Below are 24,655 nucleotides of genomic sequence, written 5' to 3' on the forward strand. Positions count from 1 at the left end.
CATAATTATCAGCCAACCGGAAGAAAGAGAATTGACTAGTCAAGCTGTGATTGGTCTATCTTTGAGAGCGTAACTGACAGCGGGCAGCGTATGAAAGTATTGGCTGGCAGCAGCGGCGTCTACTCCGTGGAAGGAAAATATGGCTACTTTGGAAAGGGTGAAAGTGCTGGTGTTGGGTGACTCAGGTGAGTTGAGTACGCAAAGGCAGGTGACGCTTTTCTGTTTCAGCACACCTGTCCAGGCACATGATTTGGTTACCACTTTTCTTAAGTTCCTTTTAGATCGTTCGTTTTAAAATGTTCTGTTCACTAAATATAAGTCAAACATGATAAATTGTATCCTGGTTCATTTAGGGCATTGGAAAATTCAGAATTTTCTGGAATCCCCACTTCACTATCTGAGAAACGTTTACATTGTCATTTCTGAACCTGATCTTTTGAATTGTTCACAACGGTTATTATTATTATTAGATTGTATTACCTACCCTTCACCCAGAGGTCCCAGGGCAGGTTACAACAATTTAAAATACATAATTAAAATAGTTAAGAACAACCTAAACAACATCACAGAAAATAGGGTGGGTCCTAAAAATATACATCTCGGGTGTTGAAGGCCAGGGTAAAGAGGTGCTTCTTCAGCATTCACCAAAAGTTGTACAATGAGGTTGTCAGACACACCTCAGTGGAGAGGGAGTTCTGCAACTTAGGGGCTGCCACAGAGAATGCCCTCTCTTGGGCTAGCACCCCGCATGCTTCTGAGGGTGGCGGAATTACCAGAAGGCCCTGCTTTGCTGATCTCAACACCTGACAGCGGGTCTGTAAGGGAGGAGGTGGTCTTTCAGATATTTGGGACCTAAGTCAGTTAGGGCTTTAAATGCTAACATGAGCAGCTTGAACTGGGTCCAGAAAGAGCTATCTAACCTGTTAGGACTATCTATGACTGTTTATTCCTCCTTAATTTAAACTACACCACAAATTAATAACAAAGGCTGTGATCTTTCACTTACAATGAGGGCTTAGTTTACAATTGTCTGTCTCACAGGTGTGGGGAAATCCTCTCTTGTTCACCTGTTATGTCACAATCAGATGCTGGGAAATCCGTCTTGGACTGTGGGCTGCTCCGTTGATGTCCGAGTAGGTGAAACTATAAATTCCTTATGTGTGATGTTAGTGCATTTCAAAAACAGCTGAAATATTGAAGACTAAATGGGAAAGTAAAAAAATAATTTGGATGTAAGGGGAATTGTACAACAGTGGTTTGTTGTAGTAGGGTAAACAGAGTCATGGATTCATTTCTGAGGACTATTAACAAAAACTAAACAGAAAAGGGGAGAACTAGAACACATATAACCCCTTAATGGAAAAGGATGTGATCACAATGTGCATTGTTGAACAAGGCCTTTGCAACAAATAGCAAGAATAAATGTTTTATGGAAATGCTGTATAGATTTCATACAGACAAGCAGTCCAAGCACGAAAACAGGTGTTTGTGTGGATTAGCTCCACCCATGGCATAAATGGTTATTGTTGAAGAAAGACCTGAGTCTTGTATTCACATTCTCTGTTTAACAGAGTAACAGAACCAATTGCAGCTGGAGCTGAATGGTGGTACCAGCGCTAGACTTATTCTAAAAAAGGTAAAGGTGTCCCCGCACTTATAGTGCGAGTCGTTTCCGACTCTTAAGGTGATGTCTTGTGTCGTTTACTAGGCAGACCGTATATATGGGGTGGTTTTGCCAGTTCCTTCCCTGGTCTTTCTTTACCCCCCAGCATATTCCGGGTACTCATTTTACCGACCATGGATGGATGGAAAGCTGAGTGGACCTCGACCCCTTTTACTGGAGATTCGACTTCCTCCTTCTGTTGGAATCGAACTCTGGCTAAGAGACAGGGAACCTTGTAAAGGGGATGTGCAACTTTCTTCTGCACCCAGTATTTCTTGGATTGGTTCAGAAACTTTCTGTTGGAAAATCAACTATGCAACTGATTTTTTTATAAAATAGCATCCTAGACTTCACCAGAATGCTGGATGGTCATAAAGTGTATAGGTACAGGATTGAAGTGAAGATGAGAAATATATAGATGGCTCATTCAGAAAGTAGTAAAAAAAAGTAATAAAGAGGATAGAAAATGTGTTCTAACAGACACTTGTAGCCCATGATAACTTATTGTTCAGTCACTTTTTTCAATATCACATATAAATAGTTGATATATTCCGTTCTAACAGTTTTTCCAGACAAATTAGGAAAAGGAAACTTTGTAGTTCATTTGATAAAGTGAGAAAATGGAAAGTCCCAGACTTCTATTTGAAGAAGGCTCCCCCTCCCATTTCGTAAAACTGAGTTTTAGTTTTGGAATTGTGTTTGGGGGTGGTGGTATACAAATGAAAATATCCAATATATGGAATATCTATTGCACTGTATGTGCAAACAAATAAATAGGGGGATTAATTACCCCCCCCCAAAAAATCTCTGTTGGATTATCCCCACCCTGAATATGAATGTACAATAATTTTCAGGAAAATATCTATATCTAGTTCTGCCATCCTGAAGAGTGAGTATTTGACCTTCAAGTATCACGACTGTTTGAGAAAAAGAAATTACCTGAAAATAACTACAACATACACAACATAGATGTGAAAGTACACATAACAGATTGTTTGTAACCAAACCATATCCCGTCAAGTAGGAATTTGTATTGCCTTGTTCTACATATGTGGTACTCTGGGTTTTTTTAATTTTCAGATTCATGACTACAAGGAAGGGACGCCAGAAGAGAAGACTTATTACATTGAGTTATGGGATGTTGGTGGCTCAGTGGGCAGTGCAAGTAGTGTAAAAAGCACACGTATTGTCTTCTACAACTCTGTTAATGGTAATGTATGCGTGCTGAAAGATCTGTTTCTATTACTTTCCTTCTATAGAACATCTGTTAACTTGGTTCATGCAGAACGTGTTCCAGAAATATTGCCAAACGGATATTAAAGAAGGATTTCTTACCAGGCTGAATATAGATATGAAAATGTTTCACTTTTGTGGATACCATACATGTGTACATTCTGACAAATCTGCTTAATCTTATTTTCTGAAACAATTTTCTGGGTGTAAAGGTGTTCATAATGCCTATTTATAACCCAGTAGACACTAGCTTGCAGACAGATGAACTATGTGGATTTACCACCACTTTGTCTCCATGTATGCAGTGTCACCGACATGGGGAGGCAGGGGCCTAAAAGTATAGCACCTTTGGAGTTCTGGCTTTTTATTATTTATGTTCTTGGAAGTGTAGGGCTGGAAAGAACCAAATGTCCAACACTATCTCTGAAGGAGGACAGTTATAAGGATGTAGTAAATAGTTAACATGCATTCTCCTTTCCTCAGCATGTTTAACAATGTTTTATTGAATTTCTCTGGCTGGGAATCCCCCTGGGGATGGTAAGCAGTGGTATAAGATTTTTTTCTATCTCCATAAGTTGCAACATATCTTTAATAAGGTGACTTTTAAAATCTCTACCTTGGTAAAAGCAAATCCTGAGAGGTAATCCTTAATGAATGAAGTGGGGGGAAGGAGGTAGCCCAGTTTTCCTGTAGGAGGGGACTTGAAACAAAAGAAAAAAAGAATCTTCAAGGGCAATAAATTGGAGAGGAGGGTGCATATCAGTATTCAGAGAGAAACAACATGGGCTCCACGGAAGAAGGGCTTTATAGGTGGTATTTGTTGTAGGGCTAAGGAGATTGTTCTATCAGCGCAAGCATTTCTGCTTGCCTGATGGAATGATCTTCCCTCTTCTCCCCTCCCTCACTGTTCTGGGGGTTCTCCGACCCGCTGGAGCACATTTAGGGAGGGTGTGCAGGGGAGGAGGGGGGAGTCCTGTTGTGCTAGCGGGAGTTCTTGAGCTGGCTTCTGCTAGTGCAGCAAGTTAGTTGAATGCACCTCTTTGTGTGTGTATATCATTCTCTCCACACCTTTCAAAAAGAATCTCATGTCTTTGGGGTGTGCTTTTCACAGTGGCAGCTGCAGTGGAGGCCTGCTGTAAAGCAGACAGGCAGGATATACAGTAGAACTTTGCTATAATGTGGGGTCGGGGGGGAAACTACACGCTCGTGTTATAGGGCTTCCACGTTATAACAAAGCAGTGTTCTGTAAACAGTATTTTACGTCATATCCACAGCTGCATTGTAGCAATGTTGTACTGTAATTTTTAAAAATAAATAAATGTCTTACCCTTCAGAGAGAGCTGGGTATCATCAGCATATTGATGGCACCTCACCCCAAAACTTCAGATGGCCTCTCTCAGCAGTGTAATGTAGACGTTAAATAAAGTGAAGGATAAAACAGAGCCATGAGGCATCCTGTAGCACGAGTGCCATTGGATCAAACTTAATTTCCCCATCACCATCTCTGGAACTGACCCTTTAGTCTGGAATGGAACCACCAGAGCACCCTGCTGCCAACTCTCAACCCAGAAGATCTGCTTTGTTTTAAGTAGAGGTGGGCAGACATGTTTTTCATATATTCTTGGTGTGCAGAAATTCTGCATTCAGGCTCTATTTCTGCCTCTTCACCTTGAAAACTCTAAAAATAAAGACAGCAGCATTTTTTCACTGAGAATGAAAGACCAGAGCGGAGTGCAAGGAATGTGATGCAAATCCTCGTATAATGACACTTCATATTATACTGCAGTGGTATGTAGCTGCAATATTGAGACCATCACAGGTGCCACTTGTACTTTTCTCATGTTCCCAATTGTAGGTATTGGACAACTTTTTTTTTTCTGGGTTAGTGAAAATGAACAGGAATAATTGCCTGCTGTCATTCTGGTTTTCACTTATGGTAACTTCTAATAACATAAACCAGTTCATGTTGCATGTGAAACGTTATATGTATAAAGCCTCCATGAAAGAGATTTATGTGTGAGATTAGATATAGATATACAAATAGAATATTTGTCAAGTGCAGCTGAGCATGGGCATACTTACAGGTTGACTACGGTACTGCCCACCTTATGCTCCAGTCTCATCCAGAAGTTACTGTATTATAGTCCTCTATGCCATAACTTAATAATAATAATAATAATAATTTAATTTGTGGGTCGCCTATCTGGCCAATGGCCACTCTAGGCGACGTACAATTTAACAACAATACATTACATCATAATAAAATACATCATAAAATACAATATAACAATAAAACAATAAAACAATTCCAGTACAGAGTAGTAGGCTATTTGTCGTAAAAATTTAACCCTCCCCGTAAGTCCCAAAGGCCTGTCTGAAGAGCCAGGTCTTCAAAGCTTGGCGGAATACATTAACCTTGATAAATGTAACTACGTTTCTTTGCTGGCCTATTTTTTTAAAAACCTCTTCATACTTAAATTTGCTGGTGCTTCAGGAATGTGATCAGCTTCCCTACATATCTTTTTCTCCCCCTCCCCCTTCAGCACCTTGAAATGCTTCTGAAAGGCTTTATCCCAACTCTTTGTATAAATCCTTCCACACCTCTTTCATTTCACATGAATAAGCTTTTTTAGCATGAGAAAGTTTTACATATTGAAATGAACGAAAATCAGCAAATTGCTCTTGTAGATATATTTTCCTTTTGACAGGCAACCAATCTACTGTTTGCCAAAACTGCATTTTGTTGTCCCATGGCCAGGATCGAAAGAGCTACTTTATGCATGTCCACAGGTTTCAGTGTGTTTAGTGGATGACTTTTTACTTCTCAAAACAGCATACTATTATGCCATGTCATAAATTGCTTTTGAAAAGTCCCCTTGATTTCAAAAGCTCTTTGCATAGGGTGCTGTTCAAACAACAATAAGGAGCTACCTTGGGTATGTAAAACTAGTTATGTGGTTCTTTGGAGCCTGGCCTATGTTCCCAACCTCTTACGTCTTTCAATCTGATTTTGGTGGAGTTAAAAAAGTCATTTTATTTATCAATGGCCTTATACTTATTTAGGCATAATTTTAGTACATGACTTAACCAACAAGAAGTCCTCCCAGAACCTGTATCGATGGTCTTTGGAAGCCCTCAACAGAGATGTGGTTCCATCTGGAGTCCTGGTGACAAATGGGTGAGTGTGTAGAGGACCCAATCAATCACGTCTTTGGTAAGCCTTTTTCTTCTATCACCAGGGAAGTTTGAACATTGAGGTGAATAAGATAGAGGGATGATATAAGTTGAAATATCACTCCTCTCGCCCCTTTCTGCAATGTGTGTTGAAGAGCAAGTCCTGGTTCTTTATCTCTGACTGTTATCAGCAAACTCTCCTCCTACTAGTAAATAGCTAGCAGAACTGTAGTTTGGAGAACTCATGTGAGAATGTTTACATAAAAGGCTGGGTGAAGTCCGTAGCATATGTTGCATGAAGAAATAACAGCAGTGACCCACAAGTGAGAGAGCTTGCAGGTATATATGCGGATATATTCACTTGAAGAAAGAGGACCGGGGGGGGGGCACAGACTGATAGGGTTATTCTGGATCCCTCTTTCACAGAAAGAGGCTGGATACACGTGTTAGTGCTATAAGCAGTCTTTTACTCAGACGTTGCACAAAGTAAACAGAAGATAACAGCAAACGCTTGATACATACAGTCAAACAGTCTATATACAGTAGTACAGCCAGAGTTTCTGCGTCCTTTCGCTTTCCCAGCAGCACAACCAGTCCTCATCAGACTTGCAGCGTTTAACTCAGACAGTGAGCAGTCCGCGGGTGTGTGGAGAGATACGGAGAGCATCTGCACCCATTAGCACTGTGTTGCTTTCCTCCTTTTATTGCTCCAGCACTCAGGATGACTAGGCGTGTTCCCACCCTTAGTTAATCACACCTGATGCTTATCTTAGCTCCTGTGGTCATTAACTCTTCACGGACAGAGTTCCCTTGTAAAACAAATACTCACATACATCAACACAGACTTGGGCTGAACGAGATGCCCAGCTAGACTTGTGCTTCCTATCTACCCTGCCTGTACTCTAAACAGAAGAGAAGGATTTTATCTGTGACCTTATGCTGGCCACCTCTAATGCCTAGCACAACTGCGGAGGCAAACTCTCGCCCTTTTCTCAGTTGCACTGAGTCTTCTTGAGGCTACAGACAACAAGAGGGTCTCTTACCTGGAAAAAAAATGCAGCAAGTGCATTTGTAGACCCCTAAGGAAGAGACGCTGCATTTCTATAAAAATTAACTGCTCTTTTTCCTTTCTGGAAAATCCAGTGCACACTTGTTTAAGACATGGATTTGAGGATTTTCTAGATAAGAATCCTGCAGGCTAGATTGTGTGCGTTTAGTAATCAAGACATTTGTAATAGTAGTGAAAGAGATGATTCAGTGTTCTGTATCATGAATTGTATTGTATTTACAGGCTGTTCCATTGTTCTGGGTGTTTAGGTTGAGTTTGAACATTATTCATTAAAAAAACCTCACCAAGTATAAATTATAGTAAATTGAATTCTACCTTAGCATGGGTCCAGCTGAATTTGAAACCTGGAGAGGGATAATCAGTGTCAACCAGACTGGTGCCAGTTTAGCGCAAGATTTAGTTTGTGTATTAATTTGTCTAGAATTTCATGTTAAATCTTGAGCTTTCATAAAGGTACCTTACACATTTGTACTCTGTCTGCTTTCCAGTTGCCATATCCTTCCCAGTTTTTGACCATTTTGTCATATTGGTTTCCCCTCACAGCAACATCATTTTTCCTAAGCCCTTCCCAATCTCCAGTGCAGTGCAGATGGAGTTTCTAGCTGTGAATGGGCAGAACTTAGTGAAGTGCTGCCACATCTTTGCAGTTCACAATATGTGCTACTGAAAGGGGTCCAATAACCATCTGAGGACCATGAGGTGCTCTCAATATGAAGCAAAAAAGGGTTCAGTCAGCTGCACAATTTATAATAGTATATACAAAGATGGTTATGGTAATGATAAAATGCCCTCACTTTATTCTGTGTTTGTGCCAACTTCTACTTTTTAATAATTGTAATGTTTCCCCGGAAGTTTGGTCTGATCATTTTTTCTCAGGATAAGTTTTAAAACAGAGCCATATTACAAAATAATTCCATTTGAGCTTTTCATAATTATTTCTCCTTTATATTCCATGGGTTTTTTATTAATTCAGTATCTTTTCCCCCCATCATATGACAAAAAATGTTTGCATAACACCCACGTGCTTGGTTCTAAACTAAAAGTTGTTCAAATCTTTAATATTCTGTCCAATATTTTAGGCATATTTAAATGTTCCCTTTGAAATCGTTGAAGACGTCTTAAAGATGTCAATGCTGTTAATGATTGCAATGATCATAGTCATATAGCAGAGGGTGGGGAATCTCCAGCCTGTGGACCAAACGTGGCCCGCCAGCCCATTTTGGGAAAACCACGCCCACCCATCTTACACCTGAAGTCATGCCTGACATCAGGTGTGGGGTGGGTAAGGGCAGGCCTCCCAGGGCTGCTCTTTAAAACTGCCCCGCGCTGTTCTTTCCTACCTCTGACATCAGAAACGAGAAGCATGGGGAGGCTCACAAAGGGCAGGAGATTTTGACAGGTGGGTGGGACAACTTATCTTTCAATCATGTGATGCCATAATGACATCATGTGATCGGTGGGCAAACCAAAAAGGTTCCCCACCCTTCATAAATAAGAAAGACTTGAGCATGTTGGTGTTCTTATCAGAGCCACATATTTTAGTGTTCTTTCCTGAGCCACCACCATCCTGAAGCTAGCACAGCTGTGTGTTCTTTCCTGAGCCACCCTAAAATGCTAACTTCCCACTAGTAATATTATTTATTACATAGAGTTCAGGCAGCATACATGGACCCAACACAACCTGTTTTTTTCTCAGAACAACACTCTCTGGTGACACCAGTGTTGTGGAATGCCCTCCCTGCTGAAACATGAGAGGCCCCATGATTAATGGCATTCCCCCAGCTCTTGCAGACTCACCTGTTTAGACAAGCATTCCCCTGATGTTGAACTTTGAGATCTGTTTGTTTTAATTTCTCTTTTACCTGTTATGCTTTTAATGGGCTTGTTTGTTGTGTATTTTAATTGTGTATAGACTTTATCATTGATCTTATACTTGTAAACCACTTAGAAGCCATTTTGGCATGTAATTGGTATATATAATATATATAGTATATTATATAGTAATATATAATAATACTAATGCTGATAATAACAATAACAAAAGCACCTTAAAAACTAGCTAATTAATATGGCAAGCTTTCATGGACGAGAGCCCACTTCATCTGGTGCAGTGAGGTAGGTTAGTCTGATATTATCACTAACCCAGGGTTATCCAGTTAGCCCCATGACTAAATGAGGATTTGAACCCAGATCCTCTGCACCAGAGATTTTGCACCTGGGGGCATATTTGGACATCTAAGAAACTCTTGTGGGTACCACAAATTGCCCATTTCACCAAAGAAAAACTGATGATGCTCAGATCCTCCCTCCAGTAAAACGGCCAAATGCTTACACGTCCCCCCCCCCACAAAATAATGCAGAGACAAAAAAGCAGCAACCCCCCAACAGACCAGAAAGAAAAAGGTCCTGAAGTTGAAAAAAAGTTGAAAAAGAAAGGGGCCTTGGCAGGTGCCATTAAAGAGCAACTGCTCTATACCCCTAGCCTAAATTTCTCCTCAGGCACTGGTCTGTTTTTCTCTACGCTTCCTTAACATCTGCTGCTACTTCTCAGGGTGGGAAAGTGTGCAAGTTTCATTTGACTATTTTCAAGTACTTCCTTCCTAATTAATGATAGTGTATTTATTGACCTGCGGAGAATGTTGTTTCCTGAAACAAATGTCCTCTTTTTGATATGTAGGGATTATGACCGTGAACAGTTTGCTGATAACCAGATTCCACTACTTGTCATAGGGACCAAACTGGACCAGATCCCAGAGATGAAGCGCAGTGACGTCTTGTCCAGAACTGCTTTTGTTGCTGAGGATTTCAGTGCAGAAGAAATTAATCTGGTCTGTACTTTGTACCTTATTTTTGTCAGTTTGGGTTGGGTTTGTTTTTAATGGGCATGAATACTTTTCAAATCTGATTTTATTGTGTGTTTAGAATCTGCAGACCAATCAGGGCCGGCTCCAGGCATGCCGGGCCCCTTGGGCATCAGCTTGCCCTGGGCCCCGCCTCCCCACCTACCTGTCTCCTGTCTTTTACCATTGTCCTTAACGAAGATGGCGGTCACGGTTTCCCTAAAGGGATGACGCCTCCGCCACCATCTTTGTTGATGGCAACTAAGATGGCGCCAGGGGCTTCAGTACCTTAGGGAAACCGCAGCCGCCTTCTTTGTTAAGGTGTAATTATGAAAGGTTAATGTATTTAGTGTTAACAGGTGCATATGAAAACGTTCTACTAAATTATATTTGTGGTCCATGGTTCTTTATCAGTAGCTTTGCATACAGGCAAGCCATGCCAATGGACACTTCATGCAAGTTAACAATTGTGTGTATGCCATAATTTGTCACATATATGCGCAAATCTTGCGGTGTTTTGAAAGTTGTGATTGGTGCCATGCCATTATAATTGAAGGGGTGTGTGCATGCAAATGCCATGCATTTTGATATGCACGTGCATTTCCTTAAGTCTTTGATAAAACTTGTTGCTAAACACATTCAGAATTGATGGCAAGGAAATATTTGTGATGAAGGAAATTCCCATCAGACTCTTACTATATGACTATGACAGCAAGATTATTATGGGTGCAAGGATGGAAGTTGGAAGATGGAATTAACACTGATAATGGAAAAATGGCTATTGAAATTATTGGTCCTAGTAGACTTGATGAGATGGATTAATTGACATGTTTATTTGAAGAAAAATCGAGGGATATATTTCTCAAGGAGTGGAAACCTCTCTTTGACTTTTTGCGGAAAGAATAAAGTGATGTTAATGAGATTTGATGATTAATTAAGATAACTACTGGAGGAAAGTGATTTTGTAATATATTAAGAGACAGGTTTGTTATATATCATAGACCTATAACTGATCTGCGACAAATCGGAAGTCAACATTTTATTTTATTGTTTAATTTGTTTTGTTTTGTTTTGTTGGAAAATTTGAATAAAATTAATGATAAAAAAAAAAAGATAAAACTTGTTGCTAACATGCCCGGGGTGAAGATGTTTTTTTTCCTGGGAGGTAAGAATGCCCAGGGGCCAGATGACTGCATTGGGAGGCTTATAGTCTGATCCCATCAAGGGTTAGTTAGGCATTATCAAGTCCAGTGAAATGAATGGGCATGGGTATACCTAATTATTCATAGGATTGGCTTGTTAGCACAAGAGCAGATGGTGGAGTTCAGGGCAGGAGAGAGATTGCATTACAACAGCTAAATTAGACTGCCAGAAAAACCTAGAATGGGTTTATTCTGTGAGGGAAAGGTTTTTAGCTTGGTGCTGAAAACAAATTTCTGCTAGACTGTGCTCTGACACAAATGAAGCCCTGTGTTTAGAATGTAGAGCATACAATGAAGAGCCTGCTTGTGGAAAGATTGGCCTGTATGGTATTTTTTTAATTGTGAAGAGCTGCTGGATGGGAATTGTGGGGAGGGGGAACAGGACTATATTTTGGGGAGAGGCAGTCTGTGTTTTTGTTAGCTAAGAGAGGGCAGTGTTTCATTTGTAACAAGAGATGCGCAAGGACTTTGGCTTGTGGTGAAACAGTGTCCTCTGTTCTCCATAATTCTGTGTGGGAGTGGCAAGGTGGGTTGCATCTGGTCAGTGAAAAGTGAAAGGCATTCTGCATGTGCTCAGGGACACTTCTGTTATATTCCCACTGGCTAGTAGAAATAGTTTTTGGCTACTAAGCTTGGACCAAACTTGTTGACTACTGCCTTTGTCCATGAAATTGATTGTCCATGTAGAAAAGCTACCTTGTGTGAAGTGACCCTAGTTATGCAGCCATTGCTTCAGTTTAAAAGGCGTTTCTTCAGTTTGTGTCTTGCACTTCAGAACTGACGAGTTTGTTAAGGATTGTGGTTTTAATGAGTCGCAAGAGAAAGTTATGTTTTGGTGTTTTCAGGACTGCACCAACCCTCGCTACCTGGCTGCAGGCTCCTCCAACGCTGTGAAGCTCAGTAGATTCTTCGATAAGGTGAGCCTTTCAGTTAAATATCTTTTGTACTGTCTAATTTTTTACAGCATAGAAACTGAAGGGCATTAAGACTTGTGTAACCTGATGCGAATTGCAGAGGCCACTGAATTTCCCATATAGCTCAAGCTCAGTTTGAATAGACTTCAGAAGCTGAGCAGCCCAGGCTGAGACCAACCAGTTGAGGAACTAAGGCTCATGGTCAGGGAGAGGTGAGTTCTGTGAGAGCAGTTCAGGCAAACTGGGCAAGTGATAAACAGGCAGATTGGCAGGGTTAGAGATGAAGAAGAGGTCAAGCAGTGTCAGGAAATAATGCAGGAGAAGCTGAGCGGAGCAGAAACATATAGCAAGTGCTTTTTGTAACGCAGAAAGAAGAAAGAAAGTTATACACGCCAGTTCTAATTTAATCCGATTCTGGGCTTTCGTTAAGGCTCTGAGAGTTTTCCGATTGTGTGACAGCCGTATGCAGGAGGCAACGAATAGCATGCAGTGCTTTTTTCTTTCTGTGCTGACAGCATCATGCTCCACATCCCTCCCAGAAACAGTCATTTAGCTCTTCATGGATTTGTTACATATACGCGGATGGTGCCCCTAGTATTTGTTTCGTTAGGTTTAGTTTTCGAAATCTTTAAAAATAGTCTTCAAATGTTTGAAGCTTGAGGAAATAAACAGCATTCATTTTTAATTTTGACATCAATACATTCTTAAATGAGCCTCTGTGTGCTTGCATGTGTCCGAGCATGTTTATGCAAATTTATATATTCATATATGTATCCTAATATGTCCGTACTAAAGTATTTACTATTTTCAGAAAGCTATGTCTGTATTGATACCTGTCACAGATGTAGGTCTTGACCAAAGTACACACTGGCTCTATTCACACGTAACACTAAATTATGCTTTATCGTGATGGGAACAAGCCTATGTGATCCTTAGACTTATATGCTCCCCCTCGTTCCTCCTCTCCTCCTCCTCTGCTGCATCTGCATTGCACACTGCTTTTTAACATCTGGCTTCCTCCCAACCCCTGCAGAGCGGAAGGCATCTGGTAGTGCACTGCCAAAAATGATGAGCATGAGAAGCTGGTCATAGTAGTCTTCTTGACTGTCTTGCATCTCATCTCCTGTATCCCCACCTCAGCAGCAGGGAAAGCATGCAACAGGTGCCGTTGGAAGGATGGGAAGATGAGTTCTGCTAAACGTCGCTTGGTTGTGGGAGTTCCAGCGGAAGACCCTTTCTCTGTCCCAAAGTGCCTAACACTGGTTAGGGCCAGCAGAATGGCGGCAGGCAGTGTCTCTCAGCCAGAGCTTGGAAAAGTTACTTTTTTGAACTACAACTCCCATCAACCCAATCCAGTGGCCATGCTGGCTGGGGTTGATGGGAGTTGCAGTTCAAAAAAAGTAACTTTTCCAAGCTCTGCTCTCAGCAACCATATTAGGGACAGTGAGGAATACGGAGAAGATCTGATCTCTTCTCAGACCTTCTCTGAGGGGTTCCATATGCCTACCTCCCCTCCTAGTTGCAGAGTGGGTACTTGGGGAACAACAGCACTTCCCCTGGTTGCCAACCCTTTCCAGGGATCAAGTGGACTGGAAATTTATGGCATGGATGAAGCAATTCATAGACATTTGAGATTTCTAAATTTGTAGAAGAGCTCCATGCCTCATCACAAAAAAAGGGAATCAACAAACAAATACATAAAATAATTCCCTCTGCCATCAAATGCTTAACTAGTTAGTCGGGCTATTGAACTTGTTCCTCTGGATCAAACTTGTTTAAGGGATTTACTCAATTTTTAAAAATATTGTCTGTGATTCAAATCTGTTCCACCCCGTGGGTAATCTGGGGAAATGTTCTTATTTCTAATTTGGATTCTATTAATGCTCTGGAATGCACCAGCCTCTCACATTAGTTTTACCCAGGTGGCGTCATCTCACCTGGTGAGCAGAGATTGAAGCCTCTTCAAATGCACATGCTTTGGCTTTTGTAATTCCAGTGGACCCACATAAGCCATTGCTGAACTACCACTATCATCCCTGACCATTGACCATGCTTACTGGGGCTGATAGGAGTTGTAGTTTAGCAACAACTGGAGGGCCAAAGGTTCCCCACACCTGATATAAGCAACCTAGGATCCCAGCCTAGAAGCTGCTAGGAAAGAATCCACTGGAAGTATAGAAAATTACAAGACTTTCGGGGTAAAAGCAGAAATTTTTTAAGAGACACACATACACACACTGGAAGGTGGATCACAGAAGGATGGGCATGACCTAAAGGAGGAAACTGGACTTAAAGGGGTCTGCTTTATATTAAGGTTTAGGAAGCAAGTAAGTGTACTGTAAGAGGAAATGTTTAAACAACTTCAATTTGAATTTTTACTTAAGTTTGTGTAAATAGACATGATGTTTTTATTATCTTTTTGGTCTTTGATTTCATTTTTCTTCTTGTTGTTAAATCATTTTGTTTATGCTCCCCTGGGCTCCATCGGGAGGAAGGGTGGAATATAAATTCAGTTAAATAAAAATAAAGTTTAAATAACTTCAGTGTTTTTTAAAAAAAACTTTAAAGAAAAATCCAACCTGTGTGGTTTTTGTTCTCTGCATATTTTCAAGTTGCAAAGAACAAAATGCAGGTTAGTTTTTTTTAACTGTGTAAATGAAATCAAAGGTCAAAAGGATAATCAAGAAAATGATTTCTATTTCCACAAACTAAGTAAAAATTCAAACTGAAGAAGTTCAAATACTTTTTCTTTTCCTGCAGAAAAAAGTAAAGGTCAGGGGGAGGAGAAAAGAAGAAACCTTTTTCTGGGGGGTTTTCTCATGGTTTTAAGTCCAGCAGGGCTTCAAGTGGATCTTTTGCCCATTGTAAAGTTGGAGAAGAAATACCAAGTGAGTAACCCAACACTGACATCTCTATAATTGTATAGAGAGGCAGTTTAAATGCAGAGGCATTTAAATAGAATATCCTCATTCTTTTTCTGTAGTAGGTGGTGGCAGAAGAATAAACTTTTTGCCAGTGGTGAAGGAACAGTTAGCCGTAACAACAACAACAAGTTCCTTCTCACTGAGATACAGCAACTTGAGATTTCAGTCTGGAATATCCTTCACCAGCCAGAATTGTGTGTGTACAACTGACCAATCACTTCAGAATGGTTAGATATATTGTATAGTAATGGCAAGAGCCTATGTGGCCAAGCGGTTAAGAGGGTTGGACTGGGACCTGGGAGACCAGGGTTCAAATCCTCATTTGGACATGAAACTCACTGGGCGACCTTGGGCCAGTCACTCTGTGTCAGCCAAACGTTCCTTATAGGGGTTGTGAGGATAAAATGGAGAGGGGGAGAACTACATACAGCATCTTGAGCACCTTGGAGGAAAGGCGTATATAAGTACAGTAATAAATAAAAATCAAACCCAAGGACTCCTTGGAGACCTACCTGTGTATTCTAATCGGACACAGGGTGTTCATGTGCTTCTCATATGCCGTACCCTCCCCCAGTACCAAGCAGTCCTGTCTGGATTATCATTAGCATCTAGGGTTTTCCTGAAGGACTGGCAGCCCATCTACATCTCTCGGGGATTTTAATATTCCTTTTTCTGAACAACATCCTCATCCAGTCACCCAGCCTCCCACAAGGAGATACAGAAGGTGGATAACACTATTGCATTTCCAGGACCACGAATTTCTCATCAACACAGACTAGAGCACCTTGTTTCTGAGCGAGAGTCCTGCATTTTGGAGTGGTCATTAAGACTGTTGAGTTGGGTGTTTTTCACTGGAGAGACAAAGATCCAGGACGATCTACAAGATGCTGACAAGCTATGAAGTTGATCATATGATCAGAGCTGTGGAGTCGGTATGTCAAACCTTCGACTCCGAGTCCTCTATTTTTCTACTGTCCGACTCCGACTCCTTCATAAATGGCAAATGTATATTAATTTTTCTAATATTAATTTTATTTTGAAGTCGTAGTCAGTACATTTCTTCCAACTCCACCCAAAATTGCTTCCAACTCCACGACTCTGACTCCACAGCCCTGCATATGATGGGCTCCTACTGGGAGGAAGCGCGGGATATAAATAATCAATCAAAAATGTTGACACAACTCTTGGGCATGCCGATGCCCTCCCAGGATATGAACACAAATTGAAGTTGTCATTGTGTCACTTCACTTGCCATGGACTTTGCCAGCCTGTCAGCAAGTGACTATCTTTGCTGAAGAACCATGGGTCTTGCCAGAGGAAGTAGGAGCCATAGAGCGGAGGACTTCCAGCTATCAAATCTCTTGCCCAAACTCCATGAAAGCCCACTCTTCCCAGCCACCACAGGAATGCAGAAGCCATTGGGCTTTGTCGTCCCCCCTCACCTCTTTAGGGGGTGTGTTGCCTTGAGATGTTGAAGTTGCAAAGTAGTGTAGATGGTGTGGCTTCAGCATCAAGCCAGGTTTTTCTCTTTCCCCTGCCTCACATCCTTTTGCTTACTATCCATTCCAGCCTGATGAAGAGTACTGTGAACATGGAAGCTTACTCATTATTTTGTCCTCATAAAGGAATGCTACAGTAGAAACCTGTCAAGAATTTTAACAATAGCAAGATGCATAATTATACTAGGACTGAAAATGGTCCCCCAATTCATTGTTCCTTTAAGCAGGTGGAAATGTGGTGCTCATTTCAACAGGAGTCATGCCCAATTTTTGACTTGTGTTCCTTTCTCTTTGGGAGAAGGCTGAAGCAATTCTAAGGAGGCTACTTGAAGCCCAAGTAGTGGCCAATGGAGAGGTGGAAGCCAACTCAAATTTCCAGATTCCCTGCAGGTGGTAACCCTGTCATTTGCCTTCCCTACTACAATACCAGCTTCAGGCTGCAATGTTAACAGAAATTCTCTTGCACACAGCCAGGCACCCTGGATCATCAGTGGTACATGCTCTGGTAACCTCACGTTTGGACTACTGTAACGCGCTCTACGTAGGGCTACCTCTGAAGATGGTTCGGAAGCTACAGCTAGTGCAAAATGCGGCGGCCAGACTGCTAACAAGAACCAAGCAGTCTGAGCATATAACACCTGTTCTGGCCCTCCTGCACTGGCTTCCAATATGCTTCCGGGCTAGATTCAAAGTGTTGGTACTAACCTATAAAGCCTTATACGGCGCAGGACCACGATATCTGCTGGAACGTCTCTCCCGATACGAACCGGCTCGTACACTACGGTCTACTACGAAGGCCCTCCTCCGGGTCCCGACCCACAGGGAGGCCCGGATGGTAGTAACAAGATCAAGGGCCTTCTCAGTGGTGGCCTCCGAATTGTGGAACAGTCTCCCCGAGGAGGTACACTTGGCGCCGACACTATTATCCTTTCGGCGCCAAGTTAAGACCTTTCTCTTCTCTGAGGCATTTTAATTTAAGTTAATTAAGTAAATGTTGTATTTCATTTTAGATGGTTTTTTATGTATTTGTTATATCAGATCCTGTAATTTTATTGTATATATGTTTTTATGTTCACCGCCCAGAGAGCTGCTTGCTAGTCGGGCGGTATATAAGTTTAATAATAAATAATAAAATAAATAAATAAATCATGGCACCATATGGAAATGGACTGCAACAGAATCTACTTTAAATGCCATTAATTCACAATCACCTAAGAGGTGTAGAAAATTTCAGCGGCCCCAAAGTTTCAATCAAGTGAGATAAAAGCGCCCTCTTGCTTCTGAAATGAGCGTGTCTGCTCTTCAGATTATAATGGAAACTGATGCTTTGACAGCCAGTTTCTGTATAACTGGTGATGACATTTAGACTTGTTGTATGAAACAATTAATGTATGACACCTACCAGGCTCTTCCTTTTCATTTTTGTTTCAGGTCATAGAGAAGAGATACTACTTACGAGATGGTAATCAGGTACGTGATTTGTCTTTTAGAACACTTAGATGATGAGCCCTAATATATTTAAACAGAAGGTACATTTCATATGTAACTTTTCCTGTTCATAATTTAATATGTAAAATTTTAAAGGCCGCCAACATGAAGCAGTCCAGATGTTGAGCTACAACTCCCATGAGCCCCAGCTGTCATGGCCAGTCATTGGGGATGATGAGGGTTGAGGTCCAACAACATCTGGAGGGTACTGCATTGGCTATCTCTGCACAGGTTATATTATAGTCTTCCATTTACATTTACAGTATTTTACCATTTGTAACTTCTGTCCTCATAAAAAGTAAAATTATGTTCTTTAAAAAATGGCAGAGCAAGATTGAGCAGCTAAAACCAGTTGCTAGTGCAGGGTTAAAAGAACTGTCTCTTTTACCTTGAATGCATCTACTATGTATAAATCTCTTAACATTTTTCTTAATTTAGTTAATTGCTATTTTCATAACACCTTCAGTGCTTATGGCAGTTGAAATTTAAGCAAAACTGTGCTAACAGTTTGAAATTTGGAAGCTGCGTAGTAAAAAAATATGAAGAGATGTCAAAAACTCTATGTAATCTAAGCCATTGCAAAGTTCACCAATGAGATATAGGTCATAGTCTGTTTAATTTTTAATCTCCCCAGCAAACAGCCGGGAAGGAAGACAATAAGATATGTCCCAAAAAATATTTGGAAAGGAGGCGTCTTAGAAGCACAAACATTCAGAGACAAAGATAAGAATTTATGAAGTTGTCGTGTATCAAGGCAATTTAGCCCAATTATGGTTGGATGCAGACTTTGCTTCCAACAGCAGAGGGAGAGGGAAGCAACTTTTGCCAGAGAGGCGCACGCACACAGTGTACACACTGTCCTGGAGGGTTTGGGGACCTTCTGGAATAGTGTGGGAGGTGACACTGGGGACTATAGGGGGAGGAGGGAATTGGCAAAAGTCACCTTTCCCCCTCCACTGGATCAAAAACGTCTATGGATAGAAAGAGCTTTTCTGTCTTCAAAAGGTAAAGTCTGGTAAAGATATCTGCCTCTGGTCTTCTGCGTGTCTGGAATGAAAGAAGTTAGATTGACAGGCACAAGGAAGAGAGCCTTTTCAATTGCGGCTCCCAGACTTTGGAACTCCCTGCCCCAGGAAGCCCGCTTTGCTCCCTCCCTGATGGTCTTCCGAAAACTTGTAAAAACTATTTTGTTCCGGAGAGCCTTTGGTTGGGACTGACGGGTCAGCCTGACACTGTTCAAAGTTTATCTTTTATTTTTATCTTTTAAGTTCTTTTATTCTCACTCTTTTATATGTGTATGCACATATATATATATGTGTATGCATAATGCATTTTATGTATTTTAATAATATTTTATGCGTTTTAATTTACTGTAATGTTTGTGTTTTTATTGTGTATTTTATTATATATGCTATTTAATTGTAGCTTCCCTGGATGCCCTATTGTAGGATAGAAGAGCGGGATAGACATATTTTAAATAAATAAATAAATAAAATGTTGTCAACCTGTTAGCTGTGTCATATGGGTGAAAGCATTTCTGGGGCTATTATCACAGAGCTTGAAGCAAAATCCTCAAACTAATATTTAAGAGTCATCAGATTTACCAAGCTGCCATTACACTCAGAGGCAACCAATCCAAACTCTTTATAGTGTAGTTGATGTAATAGCTTCCCACCTTTAAGCAGTTATAACTCTTCAGCTTTGAAGTACAGTACATTGAACAAAACACCAGAAATCATCATAATCTGAGCCTGCAGTCCTATACACATTTTACTTAGGGTGTAATCCTAACCCCTGATTCTGTGCTGCTAGAGGAGTTTAGCATTATGTGGTATCCCTCCACTGGCAGGGGAATGAGGGCTGTGCCATCACAGGCTCCCACTGCGACCACCAAAAGTGTAGGTAGTTGGGAAACTACTTGCAGTGATAACCGGCATATGGATCTGAAGACAGGGCATAAATGGGAGTGGGGATGAACAGGGCCAGCAATGGATCTTCTGGAATCAAAGCCAGCTTGTTTCTGTTGCGCCAGTCTGGAGCTGACGCAGCAAAAAAAGGAAAGATGAACCATCACTACTTCATCATCCACGCTGGCCAGCACAAATGACAGGACTTTGGGCTGCCACTGTAGATCAACTGCTCTGTTCTGCCCTACTGCTCCCAGCTGTGGCGTAGGATTGCTCTGCCTCTTGCAGTAAGTCCTGTTGGACTTGGTAGGACTTGTTTATGGCTAAATTTGCAGAGGATTGGGTTACATGAGTCAGAAGGCAAGGATTGTGAAAATAGGGCATTTGGAATTTGCACTTTAAATAATATTAGTAGGGAGATGAAGATAAGTAAATAGAGGGTTTTTCTCATTAAACAGTTTCACAGAATAAAATGCAACTGGTAATGTGTGTGCATGTTGTCCACGTTGCAAACACATTTAAAAAAAACACCGCAAAACACTTGGGGGTAATCTAAAATAACAAACAGGTGGATTCAGAGACTTGATAGCAAAGCAGCAGAGGACTTTGAAGGCTGAAAAGCAATGCAACCTTATTTTTTAAAAGCCTAAATATTTCCTAGGAGAAATAAAATAATTTCAAAGCGGGGGAAAATGTTAGATTGTCCTCTTTGGAAAAAGCACACATAATTATCAGTATGACTGGAAAGTTCTGTGAGAATGTATTAATAATAATAATAATAATAATAAAATTTTATTTCTAGGCCGCCTATCTGGCCGAATTAACGGCCACTCTAGGCGGCGTACATAGACTAAAATATAACATAGAGTAAAATATATAATACAAAACAACAATAAGTATACTCAATCCAAACCTACCCCCATCATACAAAAATTTAAACTAAATTAGACAGAGGTCTCGAATGCCTGCCTAAAAAACCATGTTTTCAGTTCTCGGCGGAAGCCTGTCAGGGAGGGGGCATGGCGGAGATCATAAGGCAGAGAGTTCCAGAGGGCGGGGGCCACGATTGAAAATGCCCTCTCTCTGGTCCACACCAGCTTAGCTGTTTTGACTGGTGGGACCGAGAGAAGGTCTTGGGAGGCTGATCTCGTTTGGCGGCCTATCTGGTGATGCTGAAGGCATTTCTTTAGATAAACTGGACCAAAACCGTGTAGGGCTTTAAAGGTTAAAACCAACACCTTGAATTGGGCCCGGTAAACAACTGGTAGCCAGTGCAGATCTTTAAGTACTGGAGTGATATGGTCTCGGCGGCGGCTGTTCTTGATCAGACGTGCCGCCGCATTCTGTACCAGCTGTAATTTCCGGACCGTCTTCAAGGGTAGCCCCACGTAGAGCTCATTACAATAGTCTAAGTGAGAGGAGACCAGGGCATGTACCACCCGTGGGAGCAGATGGACAGGGAGGTAGGGTCGCAGCCTTTGTATCAAATGTAATTGATACCAAGCTGCCCGGCTCACCGCCACGACCTGAGCCTCCATGGACAGCTGGAAATCAAGAACAACACCGAGGCTGCGAACCTGGTCCTTCAGGGGCAATCTTACCCCGTTCAACACCAGGTCAAAATCACCCAACTTCCTCCTATCTTCCACAAGCAGTACCTCGGTCTTGTCGGGGTTCAGCTTCAGCCTGTTTCCTCCCATCCATTCACTTACAGCCTCCAGGCACTTGGAAATGGTATCCACAGCCATCTCTGGTGAGGACTTAAATGAGAGATAGAGCTGAGTGTCATCCGCATATTGGTGGCGCTGCAGCCCAAATCTCCTGATGATGCCCCCCAGCAGCTTTATATAGATGTTGAATAGCATGGGAGAGAGGATAGAACCCTGTGGCACACCACAATTGAGAGGCCAAGGGTCTGAAGCCTCATCTCCCAATGCCACCCTCTGGTGCCTATCAGAGAGATAGGAATGGAACCACTGTAAAACAGTGCCTCCTATTCCCATTCCCCTCAGGCGATCCAGGAGGATACCGTGGTCAACGGTATCAAAAGCCGCTGAGAGGTCCAGGAGGACAAGGAATGTGTGTTCAGCTCTGTCCAGCGCCCTCCTCAAATCATCCACCATCTACTTCCCTAAAGAAGTATTTCTGAAAACAGTATAGTAGTAATGCATACAGAGTAAAGTCTTCTCTCTCCATAGCAACAGAACTAGTGAGTAACTAGATGTTCAGAGATATATCGACCACAGATAAAGACATAGCCAGCCAGAGTCTGTCTTTCATCATACTTTAGCACACATTTAGGAAAGTTCCCCATGTTAAACAATGTGGGAAAGTCGCTTGCCTTTATTCACAGTGCCTGGCTTACACATAGCTACTTTTAACATGAAAAGTGAAATATGTTGCAAGGTTCTTAATGAGAACTTTCCCCTCAGCCCCTACTTAGAGGGCAATCACCTCTGCATGTACAGAAGGACTGAACAGGCAGAAAAATAATTTGGGGAAGGGGAAGCAGCATCCAGCCAACAGACTTGACTAGCTATGCATCGCTTGTCTCTTCTTCAGGACAACAAGCAAAAATGCTTCTCTTTTAAGATGCCACATATCAGAGCTGTAGAGATCAACCTAATAAAATTAACCACTGTGAAAATTAAGGGGTGGGTAAATGAAGAGCATACTGTCTGTTTGGTACTATATAAACCAGACGTTACTGCCAATTCTAATACAATTTTTGTCTTGACAGATTCCTAGCTTCCCAGAGAGAAAAAGATTTGGTGGTGGCTTTATAAAGAGCGTTCACTACGACTGACCATCACTTGCCAGCCAGAGACTCTGGGAAATTAATGATAGTGGGGATTTTTTGCAACATTCCTGTTACTGCAACTGATTATTCTGCTAACACAATCAACTTCTCTAGCACATAAATCACTAAGACTGTTCCGCTACAAGTGTTTCTGAACATACTCAGAAGGACTTCTTCCCAGATCTCTGGAATGAATCTGAGATTTTTTCGGATATCCAGCATCATTGGGGGTATACTGTCTGATAACATGGGGTTGTATTCAACCAAGTCATACCCAGAGCCGACCCATAGAAATCAAGGAGCAGGCTATTTACGTATTTGATTTCAGTGTGAATTGGTTGGATACATCTCAATGTTTTGTGCACCTTGAAAGTTTTATGAACTCCTAGCAGAATGGTGATGCTGAGGAAGATTCTAAATATAGTTTAAGAATCACAGATTTATACGCAATTAAAATATTAGCATTCCAGTTTACCAACAATACTCTTGCTGATGCTGTGGCATTGTTTGTAACCTGTTGCTAAGGGACCTCTGACAATATCTGAGCATCAAAATGTTATGCAAAGACAAGCAAAGGGAATGGGAAGAGATTTGGAGAAACTACTTTGAAAATAAATAGCATTGCTTAGTACTTAAAAAAAACACTGAATTTTTAATATTTAATTGTATTATTGCATTCAAGCAAAGAAGTATATACTTTTATGGACTGGAATGAAGAAAGAACAATTAAAGCAGGTGACTAGTAAAGTTGAAAAATGAGTTAATAATCAGAATCCTCTGTTAAGTTCAGTCAGTGTTCACCAGGAACTTTATCAGCCATGATATGCTTTGTATATCTTTTGCACTGGGATATATCTTTGGTTAAAGCAGAACTATTAACGGTATGGTTATTCCACATACACTGGTGATTCCCTAAAATTCCAGGAAAAAAACCAAAAGCACGCATTAGCCTAAGTGGGTCTTTGGATCTTGGCCGATGTATTTAGTTAAATTATAATTCTTACTATATGGAAAAAACAACATGAAAGTAGTAAGAAAAGAAAACTCAGTTATACCAGTGTTATCTCCAGAATAATGTTTTACCACTCCTTACATTTTATTAAACCCTAGAAACAGTGGGGAATTTCAGCATTGTACATTGTCCTTTCATGGGGGACTCAAGTGCGCTTATTGCAGGTAGTACTGGTCTACTATCTACAGAGCTCTCAACTTCAGCCTTTTGTCATTTTGAAATGTAGAAGGACCTCTTTTCTTCCCCTGCCCACTACACACTATAGTTTGATTGGGGGTTTGCCTGTTTTGGGGACCTACTTTTTGCTTTTTTGGGGGTGGGTGGGTGCAGTAGTGTAGTGGCAAATTCAGAAGTGCAGGGACCTTTCATGATAGTCACACCACACCCTCCCACAGCGACACTCTCCTCTGCTGCTCTGATTGAAGCTTTGTGAGTGGAACAGGACATTTCCTGGCACCTCTCAGCACCCTTCGCTAACTACACTTCCAGGATTCTTTGGAGAAGCCATGACTGCCTAAAGTGAAATAACACTCTGGTGTGGATGTGGCCAGGGACAGCTTTGTTTTAAATTTGGGTGGGAGGCTAAATGTGCCTGCTGTAGAATAAAAAGGTGGGGAAAACCCTGAAAAAGAATGATACTGTTCACAATGTTTTCCAAGAAAGGGGCTTCCCCTCTGCCCAGTGCCCACCCACACAATCCCTTCCCCCAGGTCATTTTCACCTATCCTAAGCATGATTGCACAGGAGTAAATCCCACTGAACTCAAAAAGCATGCAAATGGTCAAACCATTCCCCTCCTCCTCCCTCCTATCCCCTCCCTCTTGCCCATTCCCTCCCCCTTCCTGTACCCTCCCCCTCCTCCTCCCCCATGGTCAGTTTTACCTATCCTAGGACTATGACCTGGGAGACCAGGGTTCAAATCCCCACACA

At 41.5% G+C, this 24,655-nt stretch overlaps 1 protein-coding gene across 1 annotated transcript; it reads left to right on the plus strand.

The window, feature by feature from the left end:
• The first annotated feature begins 3 nt into the window (after window positions 1-3).
• On the plus strand, window positions 4-23,469 carry RABL3 (RAB, member of RAS oncogene family like 3). The gene is made up of 8 exons (XM_061638487.1): window positions 4-185; window positions 1,042-1,133; window positions 2,744-2,873; window positions 5,960-6,074; window positions 9,817-9,967; window positions 12,027-12,098; window positions 17,950-17,988; window positions 22,654-23,469. The coding sequence occupies exons 1-8, from the start codon at window positions 140-142 to the stop codon at window positions 22,717-22,719; spliced, it is 711 nt and encodes a 236-aa protein (XP_061494471.1). The 5' UTR covers window positions 4-139; the 3' UTR covers window positions 22,720-23,469.
• Window positions 23,470-24,655: the final 1,186 nt, after the last annotated feature.

This window comes from Rhineura floridana, chromosome 1, assembly GCF_030035675.1.
Source record: "Rhineura floridana isolate rRhiFlo1 chromosome 1, rRhiFlo1.hap2, whole genome shotgun sequence".
Classification (NCBI taxonomy): domain Eukaryota; kingdom Metazoa; phylum Chordata; class Lepidosauria; order Squamata; family Rhineuridae; genus Rhineura; species Rhineura floridana.

Bases quoted from the DNA above. Each gene is read 5' to 3' on its own strand.
- RABL3 (XM_061638487.1), top strand. From the start codon at position 140: ATGGCTACTTTGGAAAGGGTGAAAGTGCTGGTGTTGGGTGACTCAG. The intron at 12,099-17,949 runs GTGAGCCTTTCA...TTTTTGTTTCAG, and splicing joins TCAGTAGATTCTTCGATAAG to GTCATAGAGAAGAGATACTA. The intron at 17,989-22,653 runs GTACGTGATTTG...TTGTCTTGACAG, and splicing joins ACTTACGAGATGGTAATCAG to ATTCCTAGCTTCCCAGAGAG.